Source organism: Poeciliopsis prolifica, unplaced genomic scaffold (genome assembly GCF_027474105.1).
Source record: "Poeciliopsis prolifica strain line A6 unplaced genomic scaffold, Auburn_PproV2 SCAFFOLD002, whole genome shotgun sequence".
NCBI classification, from domain to species: domain Eukaryota; kingdom Metazoa; phylum Chordata; class Actinopteri; order Cyprinodontiformes; family Poeciliidae; genus Poeciliopsis; species Poeciliopsis prolifica.
In genome coordinates, this window is record NW_026562377.1 from 1,774,435 (window position 1) to 1,787,375 (window position 12,941).

The 12,941-nt window shown below is 41.8% G+C and overlaps 1 protein-coding gene across 1 annotated transcript; it reads left to right on the forward strand.

Moving 5' to 3' along the window:
- The first annotated feature begins 7,477 nt into the window (after window positions 1-7,477).
- LOC129375957 (uncharacterized) lies at window positions 7,478-12,433 on the forward strand. Its single transcript, XM_055055354.1, has 3 exons — window positions 7,478-7,946; window positions 9,982-10,029; window positions 11,441-12,433. The coding sequence occupies exons 1-3, from the start codon at window positions 7,553-7,555 to the stop codon at window positions 11,671-11,673; spliced, it is 675 nt and encodes a 224-aa protein (XP_054911329.1). The 5' UTR covers window positions 7,478-7,552; the 3' UTR covers window positions 11,674-12,433.
- The last annotated feature ends 508 nt before the right edge of the window (window positions 12,434-12,941 follow it).

Here is a 12,941-nt window from a genome sequence, read left to right on the forward strand (position 1 = left end):
TTAATATAGTTTTTTAGCTTAAATACTAAATTTTAGTAATATTTAGTGATCAAATTGAATATTTAGCTTCAAACTAAATAATTAGCAAATGTTTATTACATTTCGAATGTGGCCTCAGTAATTACTATAGTTCTCTGTTTTTATGCGTTCATGTTCAGGAGCCATTTTGGTGACAATTATCAGTTATGAACAAATTAAACATGTATTGAATGAATATTCTGTAGTACCGCCGTCCACCACCAGAGGGAGCCCCAGCAGTGAATGGAAAATAAAAAATTAATTCCCTCCATTTTCATCTTAATATCCAACATTCTCAAAGGGAAATTGGTCACTTTTTAAATATTTTCTGTATTATTTGACTCAATCAATGTAATGATAGTAAAACTATCAGACAAAAAGTGGTGATATTTGTGTAATGAAGTTTAAATGAAACCATTTGTAACCCCCAGGAACTTGCCTTAATTTAAGGTCTGGTTCGTTTGGCTCAGTGTGAAAGAGAACCGCAGCAGCTGAAAGTGTGACAAATATTTCAGCTTTGGTCACCAATTAAACTCAATCTACTGGACGATCAGGTTGAAAACTCTTAAATAGAAATATCTGTGTTTTTAGAAGATATGGAGTATTCATGAAAATATTTAGTTGAAAATCTTGTGCATTAGACGAGCATTACCTCATCAGAAACCTAAAACACCACTGGAGATTTATGAAACCTGATTATCCAATGACAAGTAGATAAATCACCAAAAAATGAATCAATTCCTGCTGCTGCAGCCGAACTACTGAGCTTTCAAACACCTTATCTTCTGATAATGTTGTTGAGCTGATATAGAATTAATAATTAGCAATTTTCACGGCACACTTACATACTTTAGCTGCTTAAACCTCATTATGTTCTCAACTCAAACAGCATGTAAGAGAATCATCTGTTGCTTTAATTAGAAAGAATCTCCTAATTAAATCTGCAGCAGTGATAAGGAGCAGCTTGAGATTAACTTCCTAATTGGACTGAACACCTGAAGGAGAACCCGGAGTCCGTGACGTCAGCAGCTCTTCGATCCGAAGCAGGAGGTGAAGGATCACAAGGAGCCACAGGAGAGCAGATCCTCCATGTTTGATTTGCAGAAAATCCAGTTATTAATGTTCCTGATGGAACTGGAAACGACCAGGTTCTGCTCTGGGCCCGTCGGGCCGCCAGCCACTCACTGCAAACGACCCGACGCCATCAGAGTCGGGCAGACAGGTGTTACCGCAACACCTTCCTTCCATCCATCCATCCATCCATCCATCCATCCATCCATCCATCCATCCATCCATCCATCCATCCATCCATCCATCCATCCATCCATCCATCCATCCATCCATCCATCCATCCATCCATCCATCCATCATCCATCCATCCATCCATCCATCCATCCATCCATGTAAACAGGAAGTGTTTATCTTCCAGTCTCTCTGCTGTTCTGTTATTCTTGTGTCTTGTTATTTATCTGCTGTCAGGCTGCGGGACACCGGACCGGACCGGACCGGACCGGACTCTGTGTGCTCCGCTCCGGTTGAAGGTTAATCAGGATGTGTTTCTGCTGTCAGTTCTCCTTCCTGCAGGGTCTCTGCTCCCCGCAGCGCCGGAATATTTTTGAATAATAATTGCTCCCTTAGTATTCTGTTGTCATATGGCGTTTATTAGCTTCCCATCAAGTCAATGAGGCGCAAAAGGGCCGAATGCTGCTCCTCATCCATCCTCATCCATCCTCATCCATCCTCATCCATCCTCATCCATCCTCCTGCTCCTCATCCATCCTCATCCATCCTCATCCATCCTCCTGCATTCCAGGCTTTGTCAGGCTGATCTGATCTCATGTATTTATTAACAGTTGAAATGAATTAATGACACTGAGGTCAAGTTACTGCTGGAGTCAGTGACTCTACTGACCCAACATGTCTTCAATGTATTTATTTATTAAAGTAAAGGAGCTTCCTGTAAACCAGATGCTCCAACATTAAATGACTGTATTTATTCAAAAGCACTTAAATGTCACAACAGAACCATAAAAACCCAAAAGGATCCAGTTCAGCAAAATCTCATCTGGTTTATTTTCCATCCACTCACTGAGATCTCATGTTTCCTAAAGTAGGAAGCAGAAAATATCCTGCAATAAAGCCGTTCATTCACAAAGTTTCCTGACTTCTGCAGGATTCCAGTGATTTATGTCTGGAAGTGACTTTATGGCGCCGCTGGAGGTGAGAGGCAGCGAGGCGGACAGGAGCAGAACGCCAGAAACGTCATAACTCAACGGCTCTGCAGGATGGAGGCAGGGAGCCAGAACCAGAACCAGGTCCAGGTCCAGATCCAGAACCAGAACTAGAACCAGGTCCAGATCCAGATCCAGATCCAGATCCAGAGCCAGAACCAGAACCAGGTCCAGATCCAGAACCAGAGCCAGAACCAGAACCAGAACCAGGTCCAGATCCAGAACCAGAGCCAGAACCAGAGCCAGAACCAGAACCAGGTCCAGATCCAGATCCAGATCCAGAACCAGAACTAGAACCAGGTCCAGATCCAGAACCAGAACCAGGTCCAGGTCCAGATCCAGAACCAGAACCAGGTCCAGATCCAGAGCCAGAACCAGAGCCAGAACCAGAACCAGATCCAGATCCAGAACCAGAACCAGAACCAGGTCCAGATCCAGAACCAGAGCCAGAACCAGAACCAGAACCAGGTCCAGAGCCAGAGCCAGAACCAGAACCAGAACCAGGTCCAGGTCCAGAACCAGAACCAGGTCCAGATCCAGAACCAGAACCAGGTCCAGATCCAGAGCCAGAACCAGAACCAGCTCCAGATCCAGAGCCAGAACCAGAACCAGAACCAGGTCCAGATCCAGAGCCAGAGCCAGAACCAGAACCAGAACCAGGTCCAGATCCAGAGCCAGAACCAGAGCCAGAACCAGAACCAGGTCCAGATCCAGAACCAGGTCCAGATCCAGAGCCAGAGCCAGAACCAGAACCAGAACCAGGTCCAGAGCCAGAACCAGAACCAGGTCCAGAGCCAGAACCAGAGCCAGAACCAGAACCAGGTCCAGATCCAGAGCCAGAACCAGAACCAGAACCAGAACCAGATCCAGATCCAGAGCCAGAACCAGAGCCAGAACCAGAACCAGGTCCAGAACCAGAACCAGAACCAGAACAAGGTCCACGTCCACGTCCAGGTCCAGATCCAGAGCCAGATCCAGATCCAGAACCAGGTCCAGAACCAGATCCAGATCTAGTTCCAGTTCCAGGTCCAGGTCCAGGTCCAGGTCCGGATCCAGGTCCAGGTCCAGGTCCAGGTCTAGGTCCAGGTCCAGGTCCAGGTCCAGATCCAGGTCCAGGTCCAGGTCCAGGTCCAGATCCAGGTCCAGTCCTGTTTCTGTTTCTTCAGCATCAGCACCAAATGAGAAACGTTTTGTTTCAACAATCCAGAATCAAAAACACGTCATTTTCTGTTGCCTCTCCTAGATAATTACGTTCTTCCCTAGAAAAGTACGAAACTTTCTGAGTTGAAAAGTAAAAATAATTGATAGAAAAATCTGGAAAGTTTAAGAAATCTGAGAAGTGTTGAGATTTTTCTCAGACATTTTCAAAAATAAAAAATCTGGTCGAGAAAAACTTCAGAATAAAGTTTGAAATTTGTGATTTTGAAACATAAAAATGTTTAATTTTCACGTCAATTTTTTCAAACTTTCCAAGATTTTCTGGACATTTCTGAGATTAATCCCAAAATCTCAGAGTTTTTTTTCAAGCTAACGTTCAACGTTTCAGTTTGAAGCTGAAGGTTTTTCTCTGGAACGTTTCTGCGTCTTGTGGAGGAAATCTGTTTCTGCAGAATGACCCCGACGCGCCGCCATGGAAAGGTCATCGGATGACTTCATGTTTTCTGTTTTCCATCCTTTCAGAAAAAGCTCCTCACTTCCCGGTCAGAACGATTTGACTTTCGCTTTCGGAACTTTCTGACCTCAGAGAGTTTAGGAGTTTAGGCCAAGCAGCATTAAGATGCTAATGGCTGCAGGTCAGCGGCGAGGTCAGCGTCAGGCCAGGCCCGGTTGTTTCCATCATATAATAACGTTACACCTGATGGATCTGATCTTACCGTTAGCAGTAAATCTCCATTACTGAGCTTCATTTCGTGGCTCCTGACGTCCCGCCGCCCGGCTCTCCTCCCGCCCGGCTCTCCTCCCGCCCGGCTCTCCTCCCGCCCGGCTCTCCTCCCGCCCGGCTCTCCTCCCGCCCGGCTCTCCTCCCGCCCGGCTCTCCTCTGTATTTTAAAGCTCCTGCAATGATTGCAGTTGATAAAAACTCCCTGGACAGCAGCAGCAGCCCTGATCCTTATGATGATGAAACTTAATTGCAAGTTATTTTATAATTGAGATCCAAACACTAAAGTGGCTGAACTGAAGGGGGATTGTTTACTGGTTACAACAGCACAAGAAAACTTTAGTAATTTTGTTTTCTGTGTTTCTATTGTCTGGAAAACTATGAATAGGATTTTAGCCCCTCCCCACCCATTGCTGTTGCATAGAAACGGAGGTCACTCCCCAACAGGAAGTACCTGGTTTTAGGCTCCATGTTTGATTCTTTTTTTTAAATCCTTTCTAGTGGAGTTAAAACACGAGATGTTCTGGTCACAACGCTCAGAAAACATCACAAATGGCTCCACTAAATATATCCACTGCTTTCCCTTGTTTCCATTGTAGATATTAAGATCAGAACGTAAAAGCGGAGTCCATTTTATAAATTAATCTCCATCTGATCCGTCTGATGTGATTAAAGCTGCGGACGGTTCTGCTGCCGGTACCACAGGATCGGGGGGTTAAATCCAGATTTAGTGTCACCTGTCGCTCAGATCAGCCGTCAGAATCAGGATGCGACCAAAAATGTATCCAACTGCAGTAAATAAGACGGATCACTGATAACTGATACCTGTCAAAATGTCAGGAAATCATGATGAGCAACTTCCTCTTTGACGTGACGAATATCCTGAACATTTTACAAACAATCTGTCACAAATATCTGCAGCAGCAGAGACCAAACTGAGAGCACCGCTAGTTTCATCTGATTAGTTTCATCTGATTAGTTTCATCTGATTAGTTTCATCTGATTAGTTTCATCTGATTAGTTTCATCTGATTAGTTTCTGCTTTAGCGGATCCGACATCGATACAGGAAGTTTCTGCTTCATTATCTCTGATCTGCAGGATCCCAAAACCTCCAGAGCCGATTTCATTGTTTGGAGGAAAATCGATAACGACCCATTTACCTGCAGAGCAACCAGGCAGCGGAAAACGGACCATAGGAACCGTCCAAAAACTAAATATCTACTGGGTCCAAAAACTAAATATCTACTGGGTCCAAAAAGTAAATATCTACTGGGTCCAAAAAGTAAATATCTACTGGGTCCAAAAAACTAAATATCTACTGGGTCCAAAAAACTAAATATCTACTGGGTCCAAAAAACTAAATATCTACTGGGTCCAAAAAACTAAATATCTACTGGGTCCAAAAAACTAAATATCTACTGGGTCCAAAAACTAAATATCTACTGGGTCAAAAAAGTAAATATCTACTGGGTCCAAAAACTAAATATCTACCGGGTCCAAAAACTAAATATCTACTGGGTCCAAAAAACTAAATATCTACCGGGTCCAAAAACTAAATATCTACTGGGTCCAAAAACTAAATATCTACCGGGTCCAAAAACTAATATCTACCGGGTCCAAAAACTAAATATCTACTGGGTCCAAAAACTAAATATCTACTGGGTCCAAAAACTAAATATCTACTGGGTCCAAAAACTAAATATCTACTGGGTCCAAAAAACTAAATATCTACTGGGTCCAAAAAACTAAATATCTACTGGGTCCAAAAACTAAATATCTACTGGGTCAAAAAAGTAAATATCTACCGGGTCCAAAAACTAAATATCTCTACCGGGTCCAAAAACTAAATATCTACTGGGTCCAAAAACTAAATATCTACTGGGTCCAAAAAACTAAATATCTACCGGGTCCAAAAACTAAATATCTACTGGGTCCAAAAACTAAATATCTACTGGGTCCAAAAAACTAAATATCTACTGGGTCCAAAAAACTAAATATCTACTGGGTCCAAAAAACTAAATATCTACCGGGTCCAAAAACTAAATATCTACTGGGTCCAAAAACTAAATATCTACCGGGTCCAAAAAGTAAATATCTACCGGGTCCAAAAAGTAAATATCTACTGGGTCCAAAAACTAAATATCTAGTTTACTTTCTAAATATGTAACTTCAAACTCAGCACTTAGCATGCAGCTGAATATTTAGCATGCTCACTAAGTCGTTAGTTTTTCCCTCTGAAAAACTAAATAACACAAATTATTGCTATCAGTTTCTGTCCGTGGAACTGCAGGTGGCGCCTCCTATGGGCCACATTGATATGAGTCAGTGAAATGTCATGAAAAAGGTCAAAAGGTCACAGATTGAGGAGCTTCTGAGTTTTGGGTTTCTGAGGATTAAGATTCAACCTGAGGGTCAAACAGATAGACGACCTGAGGACAGAGGTCAGGACGGAGGTCAGGACAGAGGTCAGGACAGAGGTCAGGACGGAGGACAAGATGGAATTAATATCCAATCCCCGTTTGCTATGTGTAATTGCTGCTAAAACAAAACAGTTCACTTAGTGCTGCATCCCAAAAAGTTGAGTGGAAGAAAAAAATGTGGTCAAAATGTACAGATTGCCAGGTTGGTCATAGTCATTCAGATAAAAAGCTAAAGCTTGAAACATCAGTTGACCTCAAATTTTTTGTTTCTTTTAGCAAATTTTCCACTTTTCAAACTCAGAAATTTTCTTTTTTTTCTTGCAACTTTTCGAGTTTTGAAACTTAACTTTTTTTTCAAAATATTTTTTTGAATGTAATTTAAAAATGTTTTTTTTCTGGCAAACTTTAAACTTTGGAAACTGAGATTTATTTATTTATTTGATTGAATTTTTCCCGGATTAAATTCAAAATTTGCATTTTTTTTTCTTTTCCATGTCAGAAATTTATATTTTATTTCTAGAAAAATTCTCAAATTAAATTCACAATTTGTTTTATTTTTCTAGAAGTTTTTGACCCTTAATAGATTTCAAGTTTTTTCTTGAATGTTTCTGAGGTTGATCTCAAATGTTCGGATTTTTTCTAGTAAATCTTTTCCATTTTGAAATTCACCATATTTTAAATATTTGTCATTAACCTGAAACTTGAACTTTTCTGCAGAAACGTTCATGACGATGTTTCCCAGACTCTCCTCGGAGTTTCTGTCTCGTCTCGTTTCTCTTTTCTCATCTTTTCTGCTCTGGTTTCATTTTTGGAGATGAAACCGTCTGTGCGTAAAAGCGGCGCGCTCCCCGCCGCATCACGCGCAGTCACAGAAAGTAGGAAAACGTTTTGCAGGCGCATTTCCGACTCGGTTCCGTCTCCTGCTCGGACCAGTTGGGTCACCAGAACCGAACCCTCCGCCTGTTCGCGCTGTTGGGTGCAGTGGATTTCCTCATCGACCCTCATGGAGGACAACATGTTTTTATGCAACGCCAGTGCCATAAAGGACTGGAGCTACTTCCTGTCCAAGATTTTGCCTCTGGTGAATAAAACCAGCGGCTTGGTGAACCTGGACGAACCGGAGGCGGTGACCGCCGCGGTGGTGACGTCTCTGCAGCCGGACCGGGCCATCAGCAACCCGCCGCCAAACTCCAACCAGACCTCCGGGATGGAGCACATCCTCCAGTTCTCCTCCTCGGAGAACGACCTGCTGCTGACCGACTACCGGACGCCGAACCGGGACTCCATCCCGCTGCCCAGGGCGGTGCTCTACCTGCTGATGGCCGCGCTGGTGGTGGTGGCGGTGGCGTACGCGATAGTCGGCCATCTGGTCAAGGATGTGGTGAACGACTTTGTTGGTAGGTGACCTCTGACCGGTGACCGGCGCGCGCTGAGGACATGGAGTCCCCGCAGCGCAAAGCGACATGATGATTCACATGAGATGCACATGTGAATCATCCCAACATCCTGGACATTTCTGTTAGTTTATTTATCAAACCACTTTATTAGAACATTACAGCTGTAATATACCAAACTGATTTTTATTTGTCACTTTGAAACTCCATTAAATCTGATTGATGGAAATTCAGGTTCACTTAACAATACAAGTGTGCTAAATATTTAGATGGCAACTAAAAATAAATGAATACAATTAAATATTAAAACTGAATGAAATAATTAGCTTGCTAACTAAATATTTGGTTTGTTGATTAAATATTTAGTTTTTAAGTAAATATGTAGCTCGAATTGAAGTTTTTAGCTCCAAACTAAATCAAACAGCTTGAAGCTAAATATATATTTACTATATTTAGTTATCAAGCTGAATGAATCCAAACATTAAATATTAGAGTTAAATAATATTTAATTTCAAAGTAAATTAAGTATTTACTTTGAAACTGTGACATTTATAAATGAATAAGATGATTGTTAGGAATGAATCTCCATTTTTTTCTCTTAAACTAATTAAATAAATAAATTGTTGTTCATTTTTACCTCAGTAACTTTATAAAAAAACGGTGCTAATTATCTTAAGCTTTGTGTTTTCATTAGGTTCCAGCCTCCATCTGAAATGAACACGTCAGACGAATCACCCTGCATGTAACCTGCAGTATTTTAGTTTTTTTACGGGACTTAAAAGAAGGATTTGATGATATTCTAATTAACAGAGATGCTCAGTGAAGTTTCAGCAGCTTGTGCCAAAAGCCTCTCAGAGCTAAACCTCCTTTTCTCCAGAGTCAGAGGGAATAAAAACATCTTCTTAACACTTTTAATCCTAATTTAATGAGTGGAGCTTCTTGGCTCCCTGCAGCCTCACGTTTCCATCCAACATGCAGATGGAAACTCCGGTTCCTCTCAGTGGAACCGGAGTGATTCTGACGTGCAGCGGATGACCTTGTGAGTGACCCCCGCTGTCAAACTGCAGCAATAACAGAGAGCTGTTAGTGTATTTTTAAGGAACTTCCTGTTAGAAATGCATAATGAATGAGAGACGATGAAATGGTCTATTTTTAGTGCGGCGGTGTTTGATACGGATTGCCGAGCCGATGAGGTTTAAGTTGAACGTTTGACTCGGTGGTTCATTTGTGAGCCGATCAGGACCGAAAAGCTCCGGATGTCCAGGCAGAACATTATGACCACTGCTGGAGAATCAACTCCTTCTTATAAAGTTGATGCATTTGCTCAACACGTTGGTTGTGATAAGAAGTTGTTACATTTAATAATGTTGCAGTTTTCTGATAACTAGTCGAGGTGATGACTCCTGTCATCATGAAAATGACCGAGACCCTTTTAATCTATCGTGTGATTGATTCTCATTGCTGTCATGCTAACAGATCAATATGCGGCGACCAGAGTCGACTCCACGCTATTCTTTTTATTTTTAAGCAGTTTTGAGGCTCGGAGGCGAAACCTGAAACTGCTGCTGCGCCAGTTACTGAGCAGTCTGTTGCTAGGTAACCAAAGAGTGAGTGAGCTCATTAAAGTGACTAACCTGTGAGAGGTTGATTAGAGTTCATTGAATATTTTATATGTTGAATGTTAAATATTCTGTCAGCTGTGTTATCCGTTGATATTGATCACGTCTCAATATATATGAATATTGACTTATTGACCAACCCTTGTCTGTAAATATTGAATATTCAGAACATGGTCACTTCAGTAAAAGATTCTTTAAAGAGACTCACTTTAGTAGTGATAGGGTGGAAGTTTTAATAAAACTTTCCTTTTTAAATGATTTCTAATCCAAAAATGCTGAAAATGTGGCTTTGTTGTGTCATGTTGGGTTTTATTGAGGTTGTGCAGCGAATCCTCCGCCTCACCTGTCCATAGTGTTCGGACGGTGAGTTTCTGCTGCCGGTCTGTCCGACTGAAACGTGTCCGTTCTGCCGCCCGCAGGTGGAGGCCGGTCGATCGTTGCTGACGGCGGTGAAGCCAGTGAGCCAGGTAAAACAACGAGCTGACGCGGGTCACGCTCTGCAGCACTTAGCTTTGCCACAGAGACGCCGCTGCCGTCCCCTGCTCGGCGTTAAGAGCTTGTCCTCCTTCTTCCTCACCTACATTTCACACAAACACTCAGAGGAGAAGCTGCTCGGCTCCTGGGCTTTTGGTGGACGTGTAAATGTGGAGCGTCTGTGTTTTTCCTCACACCAGAGGAAGGTTAAAAAACACACACAGGCTGTCAAACCAAAACAAAATGCTTTTCTCTTTTCATGGATGCAAAGAAAAAAACATTTATTTTGTTAAATAATCACATTAAAACCAACTTTTGCTCCATTCAGTTTTAGGTCTTCATCAGAATAGTTTTATTGTTAGTATTTTACAATCTGCAAACGATCAAATTCACAGATACAAACAGTCAGAAAGAGCCAATGGATACAAATTTATTCTTGTAAATTACAAATTTACTGTCATAATACTAGAACTTTATTCTTGCCCTGTTATAACTTTATTCTCATCGTTAAATGTTTTTATTTTCCAACACAACGTTGTACAAAAGCATCTAAATGTCGGAAATTTGATAAATCAAACTGAAATCAGAAAGTATTGGTACCGCTAACACTGGCCCTGTAGTTATAATATATATTATTGAAAAGCTCCAATGCTTGGTGCAAAAAACCATTTATTATCAGTCTGATGATCAGATAATCATCACAACAATAAACTTTTTTAAAATCTTGCTGATTGACTTTATGTTTCCTTGTATGTGAGCAGATCCTCCCCGTTTCAGACGGATCCGTTTGGGTCGGAGGGACCCCGCTGTCCGTCTTTTTGTCACCCTCAGCTGTCGGCGTTAATCTCAGCTTCCAGTCTGACGGACAGTGATTGATGCGTCTCTCTTTAGAAAACCTCCATCATGGCCGACACTCACAGAAACAATTTTATGCCGCTTTGCCTCTGATGGAACCACAGAAGCTGAACCCACAAAACTTTGTGCTGAAAATGTTTTTTGTTTGCTGTTTGGGTCCTTGACGCTAAAATGTCTGCTAACTTGTAAACAACTACATTATTATCAAATATTTTAAAGGATTTTATCAATCCTAAAGTCTGCTTGGATGAGGATGTAGAAGAATTAATTTTGCAAGATAATCAAGTAAGTTAGCGCTTTATAATTTATCCAGAAAAAACGTAAATAGTCTTTCTAAAGACAGCAGAAACACTAAATTGCTAGATAAAAAATAGGCTTGCTATTAGCACATTGGTGGACGTTTGCCCACCTTTGTCCAAGAGAAATTAAAAATATCACATTTAAAATCAAATATTTAACTGTTTGTTTTGCCGACTCTCAAGTCTCCTATTTAGATTTTGTTTTGGGAAGTTTCCCCCATTGATCTTCCATTTTTTCATCTCTCTTCAGATTGGGTGTTTGACCCGCCTCGATCCGAAAACCGCAACAAGATGGAGATCAGCTGCATCACCAGCAACATGCATGAGATGAGCGACCCGGCCGAGCGGCCGCGGCTGCTGGAGGTGGGTTACGTATCGCTGAACCACACCAGCTGCCTGAACCCCAGCCGGCCGGAGGAAACCGTCTTCACCGTGGACGAAACCCTCCAGCCCCGTCTTCCTGACTCTCAGTCCGGGACTTAAGCGTGACTTCCTGTTGTTGTCCTGAGAGAAACAAAGCAGCATTCATCCTGTTTGGGGTGGAATCACCAGTTGGTTGTGGGGGGAAGCTTTAATCCTTTGCGGCATCGGCTGCAGGACAGCAGTTGATGTTGGGCCACGTCGCCAGATGCTGGTGTTTGTTTTAAAGGGACTCCTTCATGTCAGGATCAGAAGAGAAGCAGCACCAGATTCATTTGGGTTACAGATGGACGGTCCCGCCGGCCCCCATGTTTCATCCCTGTCATCATGACCTTTTCAGTACCAAGCTTTAATGTATTACACTCTGTATTCACATTTATCACCTGAAATATGCACCTCAGTCGCTCAGTAAATTAGCGTTAACTTTGCATCAGACTGTGCACAACGTTGTAATCACTGAGGCAAAAACTATCCACCTTGAAAAGCCTTTTGTAATGTCATGCTGTTAGTTTGATGTAAAAAAGTGCTAAGTCACCTCTGAGCTTTGTTCCACCCAAATGCAAAAAAACAGAAACGCTGAGGCGACGGTTTTACCCACTTTTAAGGGCTGCATGCGTCTGCTGACACAAAAACCCTGAAACCTGTGCATACTGTGATCCTCCTCTCAAGCACATGCAGCAGCTTTAAGGTAAAATATAGAAATACTGTTTCCACTGTTTCCTGTGACACCCAGTGAACAAAAAACCCTGAAAAAATATCTGTTTTTTACTTGAAGCTGTCAGTCACTGTAACCTTTTCAAATTTATAAATCAATAAAGTTGTAGATGAGATGTGTTTAAAAAGGTCCCATGCTATCTGTCTAGATAAATAGCCTTGTAGCTAGCTTACTAGCTAACTACAAGCTAGTTTCTCTGTTTATCTAGCTATCTATGTAGCTAGCTACTTGTCGAGAAAGATAGCTATCAATCTATGTTGCTACCTAGCTAGCAGCATAGCTATCTATGTAACTACCTAAATAATTACATAGTTAGCCAGACAGTTACATAAATAGCTAGCACACTAGCTACAATGAACAGTTTCTGTGTTTAGCTCGCTAGCTGTATAAATATTTAACTGTCTATGTAGCTAGCTGCATAACTATCTGTAGGTAGAAAGATAGCTTTCAATCTATGTTGCTGTCAAGCTATTGACATAGACAGCTATCTATGTATCTAGCTACAAAGTTGCATAGTTGGCTAGACAGCTACACAATTAACTACAAAGATAGAGAGGCAGAAGCAGCTTTTGTTTAGCTCTCAGTGTAAGCAGCTATCTAGATACATAGCTAGCTA

Excerpts from the sequence above, each read along its gene's own strand:
- LOC129375957 (XM_055055354.1), top strand. The coding sequence starts at position 7,553 with ATGGAGGACAACATGTTTTTATGCAACGCCAGTGCCATAAAGGACTGG. Across the intron at positions 7,947-9,981 it reads TGTGGTGAACGACTTTGTTG|GTGGAGGCCGGTCGATCGTT; the intron begins GTAGGTGACCTC and ends TGCCGCCCGCAG. Across the intron at positions 10,030-11,440 it reads CGGTGAAGCCAGTGAGCCAG|ATTGGGTGTTTGACCCGCCT; the intron begins GTAAAACAACGA and ends ATCTCTCTTCAG.